Below are 19737 nucleotides of genomic sequence, written 5' to 3'. Positions count from 1 at the left end.
GGTGTATGAAAAAGACTGAATTCCATGTTATCCCTCACTGTATTTTAGATTAAGTTACAGCTTTCCAAGAATTATTTTATTTGTCTTTTAAAATAAATTATTAAAAATATGTTTCTAAAGCCAAACAATAAATAAGAATGTACAATCTGACTATGCAGTTCTCCCCCTACCTATCCAACATTTCAGATATTTAAACAATAAGAAAAGATTTCCAGACCTGGTGAAAATCTAATAGAATATAACAGTTCCAGTAGAAACCATGTGGTGAGAAGGATGTGAAGTTTAAATCAATCAATGTAGAAAATAAAACAAACAAAAGCAATCTGCCAACACCTCTTAAGCTTTTGGAGACAAGAAGTTATTTCCTTAATTTGGAAATTGTTCTCTGCTTATAATTTTTTTCAATGTTCTGTTAAGTGAGCAAGACAGAATAAGTCTGTATCACGATTTCCATACTAGGTGAATTCCTCTCCAAGACAGGCAAAAGTATTAAAAAGCCATAGTCCACAAATAAATAAATAAATAAATAATAAAATAAAAAATAAAATAAAAAATCATCTAATACTGACATGGAATATCATTTTGAACTCCTTCTACTTTGAAACTCATAATCCATTCATCTTCATCTGCAACTGAAGGAGGAGAAAAGTAGTACAAAGGATCTGGTGCTTTTTGGTGTTCTCACACACTGCTATAAACCCTTGACAACAATAGTGAAACGAAATGGTTTCCTAGTTGTAGCCAGGACACTTCCATCACCAAAGACAAAATTCTATAATTCAGTTAATGGGCAGTCTGACTAACATAGCTCCATTTCCATCCCAATTTAACCTTGTACAATGAATCTTCAAAAAGTCAGAAAATGCTGTATGCTCCTTATAGTTCCACCTTCCATACAGGTAGAAGAAAAGTAAAAAAAAAAGGAATGGCAATTATTTTTTCCCCCCACTGTATTCAACAGCAAAATTATGAGCTGTTAAAGAATTTCTGGTCAGTCAGTTCAGTCAGTTGCAAAGCACCAGAAACTAGGTAATTGCATACTCTTGTGCAGGTGTTAATATTGCTTTAACTGAACTATTTTGTTAAGACTGTTAGTGTCTTAATTAGATTAATAATAAAAAATGGATATGTGTGTATGTATGTGTTTATTTAATCTACATAAATCACACAGCTCTTCAGTCTGCCTCCCTGCCTTTGAGGCTTGGTCGTAATTTCAACACATCATCTTGAAGATGCTAATTCAGTCATGCTGAAAATTTAATCACACATTATCCTTGTATTTTATTTCTTATATAAGTGGTTTCTTGGCTTCAAAAACAGCAATGAAAGACTACAGATTGTCCAGCATGCTGACACTGGATGACAGTAAATAAACATGCTATTTACAAAAGTGGTCATCTCTGTTGATGAATCTGTAGGAAACATTTAAATTTATGAAACAGTTTGACATTTGTACACTCTCATTTTGATTTGTATGTATGAGGCTTATACTGAAAATGTTAGAGCATAGGCTCCTTCATTTCTCTAGGAATCGCTACAAAGTATTTTTTGGAACTACTCCTGTATTCTAGTCTTCACACTGAGCTAGCGTTAGACTGATGGTAAACTAACAGCAATTTGAAATATTAAAATATGACTTATGATATGGGTGGAGATGCTTTGTAGTTAAGTCACATATGAAAACAGATTGTATACAGGTGGGATGACATGCTGCTTTTTTTTTTTTTTTTTTTTTTTTTTTTTTGGTTTTGCACCTTGTCCTTTCTCTGATCCAGACATAGGCAAAATGTCAACATTCATATCGCTAAACCCTACAATATGCAATAATTATGGGGGGGTAGGGGGGGGGAACCCTACAGAATTAGATAGATCCTGAAAGTCTCTGTGCTTTGATTTGTAAAGAAAAAAAGATTTGTTTATTGCAGAGAATAAGCTTTTTGCTAAGAAATTCAAACCTATTCTCTGTGAAAGAAAACTATGATAAAATATTCACCCATCCTCAGTAAATGCACTGTTCAAGTTCTGTGTGAGATTTCTACTTACACTATTAAAACATTTCTGGACTGAGCATCATGCAATTGGAAAAAAATGGGAAAGAAAAAAAAAGACTAAAAAAGGACTAAGCATGCATTGGAAACATTTTTAGCAGAATCTATCCCCTTCAAAAATTAATAAATTATATAATGAGTTAAGTAGTGGGCTTAACTGAGAGGTTCTGAAAAAGGCTACCATTTGCATTACTACAAAATGAGCTATAACTGAGCTATGCCAGATATAACATAGTATTCTTTTGTCCTTTTTCTTAAAGACATATTACATAACTAATTTAACTATTTTACTGTACTTTCTAAACCAGGTACAGCCAACCTGCAAAGCAGCATGCAGTACAGTCCTACCCACCCTGCAGCCATCCCCACCCCTTGCCATCATAGAGGCAGCTCTCCCCATCAAGTGGCCAGCTCCAGCCCCAAGTGTACCCCCATTGCTGAGGAACAGTCAAACATCAGTGTGCTAATAAGGCTGCCTGAGCTGAAGCCATGGCACAGACTGGGCACACGGCAGTGCTAGCTTGAGTTACAACAAAGAAGTCTCTAATAAGCACACTGAAAACTTGCTAAGAACTGCAAACACTTCCCAAAAACCAGATTGAGACACTAGTTTCACAAAAAGTCACATATCTCACTAGTTTATAATTTTGCTGCTTTTTTGTTGCTGTTTTATCAACAATCTTAAAATGTTATATAGCTTAGCTGCATGATACATTTCATATGTGACTCAAGATAATTCCTCTTCACTCAAATCAGCCCAGGCAAGGTTGGACACCCATAGTCTAAACCATATCTGTAGTTAGAAATACACTTTAACACATAACTTGATCCTCCAGAAGTGTAATGCAACTACCTTACCTCTGTTTAAACATTATGACAGATTACTGCTTAGGCTAAGTAGTCATTTAGTTGCCTGTTCTTGTATGTCTTTTTCAGTTTTAATGCTTCTTTTTGCTCCCAGTCTGCCATGTGTAAAGCGTAAAACAGCCAGAACAACCACAGCATGTGAACCCATAAAGTAGCTTACTGCATGCTACCAGGGAAAGGAAAGTGAAAGAAATGTCACAAAATTGTTTCAGAATAACTTTTCTTCTGAGTAAAAACATACTCAATAGACCAACCATCTCATAAGTGATAGGTTTAAGTCCCTTCTGTTTTTCAATCAAAAAGAATTAAAAAAAATGCAACCTTTAATTTATTTTTAAAGGGTATTATAACCACAATGATCAAGGGATTTTCTTCATCTCCTTGCAAACAGCTTCTTAATTGTATTTTTTTTTAACCACTTAGATCTATTGATTGTCTCCAATAGGCCTAATTTTAAAGGAACATAGTACGTTCGCATACATCAAAAACTTCCTATGCTATAGCTGAACTCTTGACCACTGAAGGACAACGCTATGCATTTGTGAATTAACAATTCGGCATCCCAGTGATTTATTTTTAAATAGAGCAATTTAAGAAAATGATTGGATAAAATTTTAAAGAATAGGTTAGTTTCACGATCCAGCCTTTTAAAAACACAAGTTTTTACTTTTAACAAGTAATGTAAGTTATCTCTGCTGTCAAATCTTTCTCAGTGATTAACTATGAGGATGCTGGGTAGATAGAGAGTGGCTACCTGCAGTGGTGCCCCCACAGGAATCCTAGAATGGAATTCTTCAATGAAGATTCTGTGCACTGGAGTAACACAGACTTACATACTTCTAAAAGCAGAGACCAGGAGCATTACAATCCCTACAAACATGCTTTAAAAAACTCCAGAAGCAAAAGTAGTGAAACCAAGAAGCCTAAATGATCAAACAGATGTCAATAATATGCCAGACAATAGGATCTCCAGTGAAAAAGAAGGTGGCCAGCTGGAAAGGAAAGCAGAGGTACAAGACATGGATAACAAACCAGACACTCTTCAGAGAAGCAAATGATAACCAAAAGCAGCCAATGATCCAGTCACTAAGAGAAAATAAAGAACATAGCTTAGTGGTGGAAAAAAAGACACTACATGTCCTTAGCACTGAGAAGCAGAGTAACCACTAGTCTTTCTCTGAGTTTGGCTTCATTTGAGACTCACCAGACATCTGGTTATTACTTCATGCTGTTCATTTGTAATTACAGTAACAACTTAGAAAAAGAGATAAGAATTCAAACTCATGTAATACATCCTATATAGAACAAGTAGTAAGGGACCTTGAATGAACACCTTCATTCCGAGATTCAGACAACAGCAAGAAGAATGAATTTCTAAAGGACTGTAAATAATGGTTATAAATAAATAATAACAGTAATTAAAAAAATATATATATTTCCAGGCAGGAAGGATGATGTAGATTACATATGTGAAGAATAATCCACAGCACTCAGCACAGATCTCACTGATAATGCTGAAGGTCAACACCCTTTGTGAATACAGCAGGAGACAAGCTGATTAGAAAACTCCTGAAATACTTTCATTAAAAGAGTAATTAGGGTAGAGTCTGCTTCAGATTTTACTCTAATTAATAGAAGAGAAATAGCTAAGAATGTGAAGATTAAGAGGTAATGTGCTTGAGATTGGTCACAAAAGGATAGAGTTCTCAGAAACCAGATTAGACAGAAAATAACTGGAACTAAAGGCAATGTATTTCAAGAAGGCAAACTTCAGTAAGAAGAATCTCAGAGAAGATATCCTGGGAGACTTTCCTAAGGGGAAAAAGGAATTACAGTGTAACATTATCTCCTTAATGAACCAGTTTGCACAAAGGAGAGAAAAAAAAGCTCCTGATAGATTCTGAAGAATATTACATTTTTTGATGCTTTTTTTTTTTTTTATTTTCTCTTTCAGTCAAAAGGTCAACATAACTGGTTTCCTGTTTTAAATGGTGGTCCAATGACAGATAAAGTATTAAGATCCAGCAGGGGAGAAATGAATGCATTTGAGAATACTTTCACATGTTAGGTATTTTCAAATCAGCTAAGTAAAACAATTTTTATTCTAAGTATCAAAAATCTGCAAGACATAAATGTTTAGCTAAAATACGTCTACAATAGTGACAAAGCTCAAAGAAGTCAAGTGCAGCAATCCCTCATTTCCCCACTTACTCCATGTTGGCTCAGACTGTGGGGCAGTTTTTCTGCATTTGAAGGGGATTCCTTTTGGATGAATTTAAACCAGAAGTTCTTTTCAAAGTGCAGCAACAGTCTCTAAAAGGAACAGAAAGGTTCCAATCAATGTATAATCTGCAGCACAAGCAAGTCCCACAGCAAGTAACAAGTGCACACGCACTGATAGAATACTCTCAAATCACAAAGAACTCCTATGTTCCTACTTCTCATACCTCTTGAAAGGTAAAGGCCTTGAACTCAGTAACCAGGTCACATAGATACCAAGACGGTCTGCAGACCATCTACTTTTCTTTTTCTTCCTTCTACTACAGTATCCTTCATCAGGAGTCTTTCTGAGTAGCTTTTTTTCTTTTTTTTTTCTTTTTTAAAGCAAACACCAACAACATTTTGCAATGTTTCCTTCTCAGTGGTAAAATCAACTTCTGTCTTGCAGGTTCAGTATCATCATATCAGCATGTATAATGTCAAGGTTTTCAGTTATGCCCTCATGCATCTTTAAGTTCTGCATCTACTGTTAGTCAACCCTAGGACTCATCATTCCCATCTCTCCAAACTCTGTATACCCTCTCTCATTTACACCACCTCTTCCTCATACAAATGAAGATCTGAGAGGCCAGAATCACTTTCATGGTGTCCTGTCCAGCATTTGGCACTGCCACAAGACTTCAGACAATATTTATCCCAAACCAAGACCTAAAGTGGCCAATACCCAAATTCAGAGTCAGGAAGAAACAGGTACTGCGTTTTATGCGTAATTCAACAACAGTAAAAATAAAGCCTACTTCCTTGATAAAGGTCATAAGAGTACCAGTGTGTTATTGTTCTCACTACGAAGTAGACCAAAGAACAAACTGGTGTTTGATGAAGAAATACTGAAAAGCCTACGCACCTGAAAGCAGAAGCTTGTAGGATAGCTTTAAAAAAAAAAAAAAAAAAAAACCACCATGTGCAGCAGGGATGTTTATTCCAGGGGTCCAGATTAACAATAAATAAATACGCATACCTATAGTTTAGATGTTGGGTCCTTGGCATAAACTGCTATTTTTAACGGATCCATTTGTAATGTTATGCATTAGTTTTCACTACATAGCTCCCAGTTGCACAGTCTACATGCACAATGTGTTTTTTTTTAAAGGATGAATGAAAGCAAACTGTAAAGGTGAAAACCAGAAAGGCAGAATTGGTACATACCTTTCAAAAGGCAAAACAATGGCAATGAAGATCAACCTACCTTGAACTCCTAAAATATTATGAACTTTATATCATAAAATCATAGAATGGCCTTGGTTGAAAAAGACCACAATGACCATCTAGTTTCAACCCCCCTGCTATGTGCAGGGTCACCAACCACCAGACCAGGTTGCCCAGAGTCACATTCAGCCTGGTCTTGAATGCCTCCAGGGTTGGGACATCCACAACCTCCTCGGGCAACCTGTTCCACTGCATCACCACCCTTTGAGTGAAAAACTTCCTCCTAATATCTAACCTAAACCTCTCCTGTCTCAGTTTAAGACCATTCCCCCTTGTCTTATCACTATCCACCGTCATAAACAGCCATTCCCCTTCCTGTTTATATGCTCCCTTCAAGTACTGGAAGGAAAAAAACATTTCCTTCTCTTTCCTTGTCCTAGCCTTCTCTTCTCCAAGCTAAACAAGCCCAGTTCCCTCAACCTTTCCTCATAGGAGAGGTGCTCCAGCCCTCTGATCATCTTAGTGGCCCTCCTCTGGACGCATTCCAAGAGCTCCATGTTCTTCCTGGACTGGGGGCCCCAGGCCTGAACACAGTACTCCAGATGGGGCCTCACAAGAGCCGAGTAGAGACAATCATCTCTCTCTCCCTGCTGGCCACCTCTTTTTTAATGCAGCCCAGAACACAGTTGGCCTTCCAGGCTGCAAGCACACACTGCTGGCTCATGTCCAGCTTCTCGTTCACCAGGGTCCCCAAGTCCTTCTCCACAGGGCCGCTCTCAAGGAGATCTTCCTCCAGTTTGTATAAGTACTGGGGATTGCCCTGATCCAAGTACAGCACTCTGCACTTGGCGTTATTGAACCTCATCAGGCTTTCATCCTTATCAACCTGTCCAGATTCCTCTGGATGGCTTCCCTTCCTTCCAATGTATTGGCTGCACCGCTCAGTTTGGTGTCATCTGCAAACTTGCTGAGGAAGCACTCAATGCCATCATCTGTCATTGATGGAGATGCTGAAAAGCACCGGTCCAAAGACTGATCTCTGAGGGACACCGCTTGTGAACGGCCTCCACACTGACACAGAACCATTGGTCACAACCCTTTGGCTGCGTGCAGCCAGCCAATTCCTAATTCATCTATACCAGACTAGATAATCAAACTATCTATAGACAATTCAAAATTGACCATGATATCAATGAAATGCAAAGCAATGAAAAAGCCATGATTTTTTTTTCTATAACTGAATAACAATGGGCAATGCAGACACACATTAAACAATTTTAAAAAATGACCTACAAGAAAGATCTAAAATTGATGGTATTACTTAGACTGGAGAAGGGGAATTGAGAACAGACAATAAAATTATTAAAATATGAAAATACTTTCTTCATGCCTACTGATTAGATAGCACACAATAAGATTAAAATGAGGGTATTAGTGAAACATTTTGACTTTAAGAACTGGAACAGAAAGATATTGCCTAGTTTTGCAATACTTAAACATGAAAGAATATTCTGAACTTCTTGAACATGCATCTCTGAAGAATAATGCACAGTTAAAGCTATGTTGCTGTAGAAGAGAAACACAGGTGGCTTTTAGATGTCTTTTCTGGACATAGTCTATAATTATTTTAAGATTTCCATGCAGAGGCTACTACATGATTACACAGTACATGTCTATTTCACTGACCAGCAAAATGCAAAACACTTAGATTATGTAAAACCTACACAAATGTTTTGCCCTACTGTTTCTGTAATGTGATAAACTGACAATCTTACGGGATTGCAAAAACACAATCTGTTTTAGTCTTAATAATTAACAAAACTCATATACAGTTGCTCGATTTTTTTGTTTGTTTTGTGGCAGAATTAATAATGGAATCAACACCATTTCTATTTCACATGCAGGCAGTTTGAGAATGCCTACACTACTACAGAGCTATTACACATGCAATAGTTTATTCATGTCAATATTGTAATACATTCATTTACTCATATTCCTCATAATACTCATATTCCTCATAAAAAAAAAGAAGGGTAAGCATGATACTTTTTTAGTTACAGAATAGGAGATAAAGGAAAGAAGTTTCCTGAAAAACTGAGCTAACCATAGATAATGGACCAAAAACAACAAAGGTGAGTTGAGATGTGTCATCTCCCTCCAATGCAGTGATAATCTTTACAGATGAATTCCGTTAAGCATACACAGCACAGTCTATCCAAAGAACACAATTCAGGACAAATGTCAGATTTAGCTATAAAACTGGGCTTCCTAATGGTGTCACATCAAGAAAAAATACAAAAATGCTCTATGAACAGAGACTCTTAAAGAGATCAAAGTAAGAAATTGGGAGGAGATTTCTATGGGAAAACTTCCACTAGAAGAGATAGGATATGCTAATGCATTTAAGAAAAAGAAAAAAAGAAAAAAAAAAAAGTAGTGAAGGCATTTCTTTATTCACTTTAAAAGAAACATCCAACTGCTTGTGTAGACAGCATCTGGGGAACGAAGAAAGAGAAGGTTTGGGTCAGTAAGGGATGAACAAAACTGATACAGCTCTGCATTTATGTGAGAAAAATAATTAGGAAGATTAGTTTTTTGTATACTTGCCCCTCGAAGTGAATTATCATTCATCTCTTTTGGTCTCTCATCATTCATTGCAATCACAGTTTAGTGATCTATTGTCAAATTGATTGTTGTTTTGTTTTACTACTCTAAAAGAAATTCAGATGCTTACAAGGAGGTCAAATAAATCCTACTGTGGTCAATTCCATCAATTTTCTGTTTCCAAAGGTTTCTTCAGAGTACTGGATAAGTACACTGGGTTATGGAGGGAAAAAAACATACAAACAAAATAGTGAGTGGCATAGTACCAAAAAAGTAATCATAAATCTTTAAGGTCTTAGATGTACAATCTTTACTGTATGCAATGTGAAGGTATTTTGTTCTAGTGATAAATAGAAATCTAAAAAGTATTTTTTCTACAAGCTCCTTATTTTGATGCCATAGAGTGTTAAATGAACTCAGTTATATCAAGAACACAGAGAAGTTTGGAAAGCCAAATTTCATTTTAATTGCATTTTTCATTAGCTAGTCTCATAAGCAAAACTGATGATCACTAAACAAAGTGTATCTTCATTATAATACAACACCCACTGTAGGAACACAGCTGCATTAGTTTAAGTGTTCTACATAGGAACAAGTTTTCTTATTATTTAATAACTCACTGTAGATTTCAAGGATGCATTTAGCAATGATGAGATGAATTAATGCAGCCACTGGACTATGTGGAGGGGGGGAGTAGAGGGAATCAAACCACCCAGCAAAGCAAATATTAATACATTTCTGTAGTAAATAAAACTTTACATCATATACATCATCATACACAAAACTTTACATCAAAAGCAACAGACTGCTCTTTTTGTCCTTTAAACTCTAACGGTACACAGACTTACTACATTTCTCAAAAAAATCTGATATCTTTACAGAGTCAGAGCTTAAATAAATGTTACAACTCTGAAACTAGAATCTGTAGTCGCATGTGTAGGAAAGTAGACCAAAACAAGAACAATAGGAAAGGGTGCTAACAGTTACACATTATGTATAGGTAAAGCATTGTTTTCTTCCACACTGATATACCAAAAAGCCTCCAGCTTTAAATAACTAAGAAGTTTTGGCAGCTTCATCTGTTTTATTATTCCTGTTGGCACAAGTTGAATTTATCATATTGGTCTGAAATAGATTATGTGTTGTTTTATTGGATTATTTAATTATGTATTGACATCAGCGTATGTCAAAATTAATGGCTTTTTAATGACACTGCATGCTAAAGATTAACTGCAAATACTGAGAAGGCACAGATTTAGAAACAATTGATATGACAAGATTATAAATATTACTATACATAACACTGACACACACAAAAGAATAAAAATAGCTTTGTCTCCCTCTTCCTTTCATCCTGGGAAGGAAAGGAGAAGAGAACAGTAAAAGCAGAATTTTTATTTGATTGTTTTATATCAAATCTGTAAGGACTCTGCATAGCGCCCTTTTTCTTTAAACATTTCACTGAAAATAAGACAAAACTGAAAGAAAACAGAGTGGATATCATATCACCATGATATTATATAGCCAAACATAAGACACACACACCAATTTTCTTCCTTACACATGGTTTTTAATTTAAGATACTTCTCTAAATTCTAGCTGCAAATCAGGACAGAAAAACACTGCATTCCTCAACCTCAAACTTCAAAAAGCACACCATATGAAACAAAGAATTGTATTTAAAATAGTATAAATATTTTCCATATATATTTTGTGTCTTTGAAATAATACATACCAAAAATGGCCTTCAGCCATTTGGGTCAGAAGCCTGCAAACTCGATATGATTAAAAATCTATTAAGATAAATTCTAGGGGCAGACATTTCTTAAGATATTAGATGTAATTATGAGGTGGTTGATATATTAAAAGAAGTTACTGCTTAGATCCTAGAAATAAATATAATAGATGGATTTTGGCCTGCTAAATTTGCATTTCTCACCCATATTTATCTCAGCAAGCCTCTCTGATGCTGGTGAATGCCTTCCCAATCTTGTAGTTTCATAACTGTAACTCTCTTAATTGAGCAGTGACTAAGATCTACTTACTTGTTACTACTTCATTTGATCTGCTTATCAGTCTTTGTTATTATTTAGTAATGATCTTGATACGGATTAAACTGATCAGGTTTCAAAAATCAAGTAGACTAATTTTGGTTATATGTAATGCCTCCAACTTGTAAGGGTCTCCAACAGGCTTTAATCTTGCATTTGTCCTTGTCCTTACTTTCTTCAGAGAAAAGCAACAGGATTTCAAGCAGTGTTTATTTGCTTTTTTTTTGTTTTCTTTTGGTTTGAAACGCCTCCACCTGCACTAGAAATGAGGCTTATAGTAAGCTCTTTTTGAAAATAATAATTTAAAAAATCCTATACATTACACAGGAGTCGTAACTAAATTCCATCACAACATGTCCTTTGTATTAAAGTTCGAAATATTTTGTTAGATTATTTTTGATTGATGTTTAGAAGCAATTTAAAATATAGAGCACTACAAAAATTTGTTGCTTATGGAGCATAATGTAACAACTAACATGGAGACTGTTATAATACTAATCTGTATTCAATCTCCACTCTCCTTAGGGAAACACTTCAGTCAACTTTACACAGACAATAAGAGTAGAAAAAACTTTCAGTATGGCTAATAATACCTCTAGTCTCCTATGATTGCAGAAATAGTTTAGTAAGTTCAAAGCTTAGATATAAGAAGAACCCACACTATCTGATCAGCAAGAGATTTCTGTAAGGAAAGTGTGTGCTGCTTCTAGCTTCAGAATGCAATTTAATTCAGAATCATTTTTCTCTATTGTTTCATCATTTTTTATATAAACTTTTTGACATGCTTGTCTAAAGCATAAAATTGTAACACATATATACATTTATCATGGCCAACTAGAGCCCACTGGCTCTATTTATTGAAATTGAGAAAATCATATGCCCTTCTAAAGAAAAATTAAATGTAACGTGCAGTCAAAAAACTGCCTTTGAAGCATTTATATAGAGATATATGCTTACCTGATTCATCCCTATTTGGACTATGGAAAAACTAAACCTTGACTGAAACTACTTAGAAATTGAGAGTTTGTCTAGAAGAAAAAACAAAACAAAACAAAACAACAAAACCATAAAGATCTCTAGACAAATTTGATAGTTTGGCAATTGGAATATCCACTTTGGATTCAAAACAAAGCAAAACCTTTCATTTTTATTTCCTTAAAATTCTCGCTCAGAATAAAAGGCCCTCCAATATGAGGAGACAACACTTGTTTCCAGTTGAATGGTTTTCTGACAGGCTTTGCAACATTTGTTTTTCTTATACTGTAGTTTCTTAGACAGTAATTCAAAACATTCAGTAGCTTTTGAATGTGACTGAATTGTCTAGAGATCAGGGATTTAGAACATTCCTAAGTCCTGGAACAACAACATCTCACAACCATTGAAAGTAATTGTACGGATAAGTTGGAAAATGTGCCTAAACCACTATCTAGTCACTTTCTTTTGCTTTTTTTTTTTTTTTTTAATTGTTGCTTTATGATACTTTAAGTTTGATTTCCCAACTGAGAAAGACACAGATGTCTGTGCTGCCATACTGAAAGTAGCTTCTAAGCTATTACATTATAAGAAAGGCACCGTCAACATTTCTAAGTCTGTAGCCTAAATCTAGGTTCAGAAAAAGTGATCTGTTTTTACATAGTCCAATTCTAAGCTAACTCTACATGCAAAGAAAAGTCTAGATAGCAACTAACAGGAAAAGAAAAATACAATGTTAGAAAACGTGGGATCCAGGGAAACACAAACCATTTGTCCACCAGATAAATAGGGCAGTAGTTAGAAATCTGCTGAACAAACTTCAGCCAGCTCCAAGCAGACTGTTCTAGGCATTAATGAGTCCCATACTGTCCAATGTTAAGTTCAAGAAATTTACAGATCATACTGAACAAGAAAAAGATGCAAGCAGTGTTGAACAGCAGAGCTTTCTGGGGAAATCTGGTGACAAGGACAACAACCATTTCACGATTCATACTGGGACAAGCATAGTTAGGCACTGTGTTAAGAACAACGTCCACAACCGCAGGCTGGTGAACATCAAACTGAGTTCCAACTCAGTTTGTGCTGAAAACGATCTGGGGTTACATCAGACTGAATGTGAGAAAACAGCACGCTCTCATCAAGGCCAAAATGAATGCACATTTTTCAATAGTGGGAAGAAGACCACTAGCAAAGTGGAGAAAATTCCTAATCCCATCCACTTTTTCCTGACAAACCCTCATCTGCAACGATTTTTTATTTTTTTTTTTTTCTATATGCTTACACAAGATCAAGAATGAAGCTTAAATCAAAGAAAGTCTTTCATAGGGTTGCTAAGATGGACAGGACTTATAGGACGATGCTGAGGAACCTGGAGCTGTTTAGTCAGGTGAAGAAATGGCTAAGGAGAATATAATGCATATTTGAACTCAACAGGAAGCAGTCAAAAAGATGTGGAGCTTCAGCAACAAAAGTGAAACAAACATTCATCACCAAAAATGGCAATGTTTTGGAGTCTCAGGCTGAACATTACGAAAACATGTTTTCTCAGAAGACAAAGTTGGTGTGGGAACATGATGCTGAGGGACTGTAGCAGCTTCCTCTTTAGAGGCTGTCAGGACACCTGCTTCTTCATGACCCTTCATGCAGGAGGCTGAATTAGAGCACTCCCAGTGGTCATTTCTTCCAATATTGTTGCAAGTATTTGCAACCAAGAAATTTCATTGGACATATTTGCGCCTGTTTACTTCATCATTGCTTTCTCTAAGATTAAAATATTTCAAAGATTGTAAGAGTTCACAAATGGGATAAAGAATGACTACAGAAATGAAAATTTTGCATACAAAGAAATGTTGAAAAACTGTTTTTTAATTTAGAGAGGGCAAAAATAACGTGGAATGTAGCCGACAAAAAAACAGCTAGAAGTAGAACGCGAAAGACTGTCACAAATAGCTGTCACTTGATATGAAAATGAAAGACAGAAGCAAAAGTAAAATTAAAACTGAATAGGATGTACAAATATCTGTACAAATAAATCATAAAGAACTCAATATCATAATTTGGTATTAAATCCCTGTGATTAAAAATATAACCCAGACATTAAGTGATAGAGATGCGTAGGAAAAATAGACTGTTAGGATAACTGAACACTCATGAACACTTTCTGAAAAAAATCCTGTGAAGCATTTGGTGCTGCTCACTTGCCAGCGTGGAGGGCAAGACAGTACACTGGCTTACCTGGCTTTAAAGGAAGGCTCACAGAAACAGAATACAAATTTGAAGCAGTTTCTACCTTTTAAAAGGCTGACAGCTCAGAAGTACCTATGTGATGAGAACCTGGGTTTGATCTGTCATTTTTTCCCCATAATAATAAATCAAGTGATGATACAATTTATTCTATTATGCCTTTTGAAGTCCAGTTGATGGAATAACTTGCTCTTAGCTCCAAAACAATACGTTATTACTGCCAACTGCTATTTATCACTTCAGATTCTTAGTGGTATTAATTATTTATATGGTAAAGCAAATTCAAATCTTAAGATGTAAAATAAGGACACAAAGTCTCCTTTTATGTATATGCCTTGAAATTTAATGTATCAAAAACCTTCCAATTGGATATTTTTCCAGCTTAAACTCATCAAATTACAATAGCTTACAGAAATACTTTGTGCTGTGCAATTTAAGTAAAATACCTGTTCACTGTGCAATTCAGCATGTTTTGCACCAAGATTAAGTATTTGCAGTTTACAGAAAGCAACCTTACAGTCTTAATTTTTTAGTAAATTTTGTAACAAATCAGAATCACCAACTGTTTTGGAACTTTTTGCATTGAAACAAAGAGTATGCTTCCAAGTATTATTCAAGACAAAAAAACAAAATCAAAACCCACAAACAACAAGCACATGGCAAAATTCAAAATTCTCTTTGTAGAAACAGGAGTGATGACACTTGAATTTAAAAAGATTGGTTTCATAAAACATTTGGCATTCTAGACCATTATGCAGAGGTGGCAAAAAATTAAAATCAGTGGGGCAGGTACACTGGGACAGTTGTCAGGTTAAAGTTTAAATAATTCTAGGTGTTCTTCTCCTTAAGTAAGCATAAATATAATCAGCCAAAAAAAAAAAAACCAGAATCTATCTAGCAATTAGCATTTAGTTTTAGCAGCAATTATGATCTAGAATATATTTTAAAATAAGAAATCCTAGGAAAAAAAAGAAGTTATCCGAAGACTATATCATAGCTATTATATTATTGCTTACATTTCACTTACTTCTGTATGTATGCCCTATTTTCTTTTCTTTTTTTTTTTTTTAAATTAAGTTTTAAGTACGATTCTATTTTTCTGCATAGAAAAAACTGTGGAGAAAAAAATACATGAACAGACTCTGAATCTGGGGAAAGAAATGCACTCAAGCATCCTATAAAATCTAATGGTAGCATTGCATATAATGTGACCCAGAAGGTTTAGGTGGAAAGGGGGAAAACAAATCAAGAAATAAACTGATCACAAACTAAGTTTATGGGAAAGGTATGTTATTTAAGAGATGTAGAAGAAGTTGGAGACAGAAAGGCATATAACAGGGACTCCAATAGCACACACATGACAACATAATGGCTTTAGATTCATTTTAAAATAACATCTGATTTTTTAATATTATGCATTTTAGGGAGTAGCGTCACACAAAATAGATGCTTAAATTACATTGCTTGGCAGATTACAGTAATCTAAGGAATTCTTAGCTATGCTTTCTGATGGAGCGTGGTATCTGCATTTCAGATCTGGTCCACCTGACAGTAAGGTATACAATCTTCGTAGACAGACAATATGGCCCCTTTAATAGGGACACAATTACAAGAAAAATGAAGCAATAAAAAGCAATTGAGGACAATAAAAGTTTTTACAATAAAGGATTTTGACACAGTTTGAAAGCTCAAAGAATGCTAAATGGCAAATTTCTCAATTAAAAAGTAAAATTTTCAGGGATTACATAGTATGTTTACAAAAGCATAAGTAGATGTCAAAAAAGTCACATCAGTCTTGCACAAGACTTCTAAGGGCATTCTGTTTCTTGATGAGATGGAAAATTATCTTACAACCTTTAGGAGGTATAAAAGTAGATCTAATGAACAAATAAGAATCCCCCTTAATACAAGGAAAAAAAATGAGCTTCTAAAGAAAAACAAACAAACAAACAAACAAAAAAAAAACTAAGTTCAAATCATTATGCAGGTCTGCAGTTATGTCCTAGAGTTCTTTTTGGCTTACTGTTTTTCTACTGGAAACAGAAATTTACTGAAAACCATGGTGTTTCTGTCAGAGCATCAGTTCCAAATAAAATTCAATCAGAGTGTTTTGTTTTAAACGCATTCCAGAAGAGTACAAATTGTTTTATTCTGCTACATCAGGCTATCCATTATGATTTCTAACTCTTTTCCAAACCTTTTCTTTCAAGATAACAACTCTCACCTTGGTATACTCAATGGTTTCTGTCCTTAGTCAAATTAGTTTAAGTAGTTGCGTATGGCATTTACAATTTATATGAATGTTTAATCCATATGGTGTTGTGATTAACTGTTAGTGATTTGTCATCCTCAATGTATTTATCACACACCCAATGCTTTTATTAAGCTCTATGTGCTACTGTATATTTCAATAATAATCTCTGGTATCAACTTTGGGTCATGGATAGAAGTATTGATTATGAAATCAGGTGAGATGATGACACCCATTTACAATCCACAAGCAGCAAGAAAACATACTTATTATTGAAAGAGAAAAGGAATATAAAATTTTGTCAAAAAAGTGTTGAAGTACATTAATCATCACTGCCATTGTATCCAACAATACGCAGTCCAATTGAGAAAAGCTGCAAGAAAGATGCAAGTGAAGTAGTATTTAATCTCAAATATCTATTCCAACAGAGAAATAGGTATTCTTAAAACCTATGGTTAGATGTTCAATGCAGCAAAGATGCAACAAAAGCATTAAATAGCATTATATTGAAAAAAAAAAAGCTTTCAAAGATGTGGAGGCAGAACTCTGACATTTGTGCAGTCTGTATTATGAATTCTATATGTCCAACCAGTGGTAAGTGTCGTTTTAGTTTTTTTCTACAGGACCAGACTCATCATAGATATAGAGGAGAAGATCCTATACCTGATTGAGATCAGGGATCATCAGTGTAGCTCAAACAAAAGAGAAGAGAATGTTAACACTCTCATAAAAAAAATATATGCAGAGTAAAACTCTAAGGAAATCAAAAATCTTCTTTTCTATATTGAAGCTATTTTAGGAAAGTAATCCAATATTTCCATTTCTAATCAAGCTTCTCAAATGGAGGAAAAAAAATGGTTGAATAGAATTTGATTTCACTGCAGAGAAAAAAAAAGATAAATGAAAATCGTTTTGAATTACAAAAGCAATTACACTAAGTTTTATTTGTATCGTGTTGCTCTATCTTCCTTAAAGTTTGGAAAACACAAACATTGATTATTTATACTAATTTCCAATGTCTTCACTTTAATGGTCAATGCATACGCTTAATGCAATTTATAACAAGATGACAAAGCAAAAATTCCAAAACTATATGACATACATATATACAGAAACACACACAGAAACAAAAAAGATGGGTGGAAATCAGGCACATCCACTCCATGGAAATGTGAAATTCTGAAATATTCTTCTTTTCTAGAACATGTTAAGAGCTTACAGAAATTCAGCTTGCCGCTTTTTCATTATTATAGATGTTGTAAATGTTGACTTTTTTTTTTTTTTTTTGTGGCAGGGACTAAAAGTGAAGAATCACATCACTCTCAAATAGCTGCTATTTCTGTAAGTAATGGGCTTATCGGTAATGTGTGATACACTAAATCCTTGAAGACAGAACCCTGTTCTGACATCTCACATACTAATAAGTAAAAATAATGTGTCAAAACAGCTAAGCTAAAAATTTAATCTGTGTGGCCCAGTGACCTCCAGTACTTATAGAATCATAGAATACTCTCATATGAAGAGTGCACACAGCTTGCTATAAGTGCTGAGAATATCTATAATTTAAGTTTACAACAGAGACAAGAGAAATGGTCCAGTCCCTCCAGAGCAGACCAGAATGTTTCTTTTTCTCTCCACCTCCTTACTCTTTCCTGCCCTATAGCAGCAACCCTGGAGTAAAAAAAGTGTGTGCATGACTAGGTCTCAAGTCCCGGGTCTCATTTTCAAAATTTTTCTGGTGTTTAGAAATCTAAGTCCCATTAAAATAAATTTAAAATAGACAGTCTTTTCTTTCAACTAGAAGCTGCACTTTGATTCTCTGCAGTTCCCTTTGTTTTATCTCCTCTTCAGTTTCATTCTTAGAGTTCTCCATCCAAAATCCTCAGTAAAGTACGGTCCTCTGAAACATTACTTTGACTTTCTCAGCAACTAAGCCACTTCATAATTAGCAAAGTCCCAACCAAGATTGATCACCTAGAGTCTAATTAAATACTGTGTGAACGTTTCCTGATTGCATACAACTGCATTATGCAAAACTTACACAAAACCTATATAACTATTCTTCCCTTGAGTAATTTATACCAGTAGACTTTTTTTAATACACTTTGTTCCATCCCAGCTTCATTTTCCAAAGCTTATTAAAGATTATTATTTATCATAATTCTCATAATATATAAAAATTTCAAATACATTCCTCTTGCAGAATAACATCATAAAGAACAATGCTTACACAAGAAATAAATCTTTCCCTCAAGAAACTGAGCCTCAGGAGGATCACTGCCAGATTTCCCTTCAATTCTGTCACTGCTCAATTTAGGCATTTAAAGTATCAATAAATTCAGAATTCAAGACATGAACTTTTATCCAAAAGACGTAGTAAAATTAGATTTCTTCTTCTGAAAAAAAGAAGAAAAAAAAAAGCATAAATAATACTGTAGGACAAATTCCTTTGGATAAAAACATCCAAGTTGAATCCCAGGACATAATGCTTCGAAAATGAAAGAGTACAATTAAAAGAAAAGAAAGACTGCAATTTTTGTCACCCAAATTGTCAACTTCAGGGAAAGCCTGGGTTCATACAAGATAAACAAGATCAAAGCACACGTGAAAAAAAAAAAAATTATTATAGCCCGATAACAAAGAAAATATGCCAATAATATTGTGTCATGGTTTTACATTTTTTTGTTTTTGGTTCTCAGTATTCCGCATCAAAACATCATGTAGTGTACTGGGAGTTAAAGTGTTAATGCTCCAATTCCAGGCACCGTATACATTACAGAAGTCATGGGATATGGCCCTTCCGGGTGGGGCGGTCTCTTACTGCCTGGCAGTGGGTGCTGGAGGGTGCTTTCCTGGCCGTTCCAAGCTTTTCAGGTTTGAATCGGTCTCGGGAACTCTCTCTCTCTCCTATTTTATTTGATTTATTAGTCTCAATTTCAATCAGATTGTATTATATTGTGTTATCTTGCATTCCGATATCATAGTTAGTAAAATAAGTTTTCCTCCATAGATTGTTGCCGCTGTTTTTTTGTTTTCCTCCCTTCCTTCCCATTTTGTGGGCTGGGGAGGGGAGGGCAGGGGCCTACTGTCACGGTTGTAGATTGATCTTGTTAACTCCGTGACATATTGACATTAAAATCCATGTTTAAATTTGAAACTTCATAAAAATGGCCAATATGATTTTCTCTTATTCTAAAACTAAACAGTTGTATTCTCATTCTAAGGAAATTTGCTCCTCTCTATTTAGCTGCACGTGAATAACCATCATTACTTC

At 34.9% G+C, this 19737-nt stretch overlaps 1 protein-coding gene across 1 annotated transcript in view; it reads right to left on the bottom strand.

The window, feature by feature from the left end:
* The window catches only part of SGCZ (sarcoglycan zeta), a 139900-nt gene that overhangs the window by 95255 nt on the left and 24908 nt on the right, over positions 1–19737 (bottom strand). Inside the window, exon 2 of the mRNA XM_085223084.1 lies at positions 5127–5228. Coding sequence (XP_085079210.1) covers positions 5127–5228 — 102 coding nt within the window. The remainder of the gene's footprint in view (positions 1–5126; positions 5229–19737) is intronic.

The sequence above is a fragment of the Meleagris gallopavo genome, chromosome 4 (assembly GCF_905368555.1).
Source record: "Meleagris gallopavo chromosome 4, MGAL_WU_HG_1.1, whole genome shotgun sequence".
NCBI lineage: Eukaryota > Metazoa > Chordata > Aves > Galliformes > Phasianidae > Meleagris > Meleagris gallopavo.
Note: the sequence above shows the minus strand (reverse complement) of the source record. Positions and strands in the feature narration are given on the sequence as shown.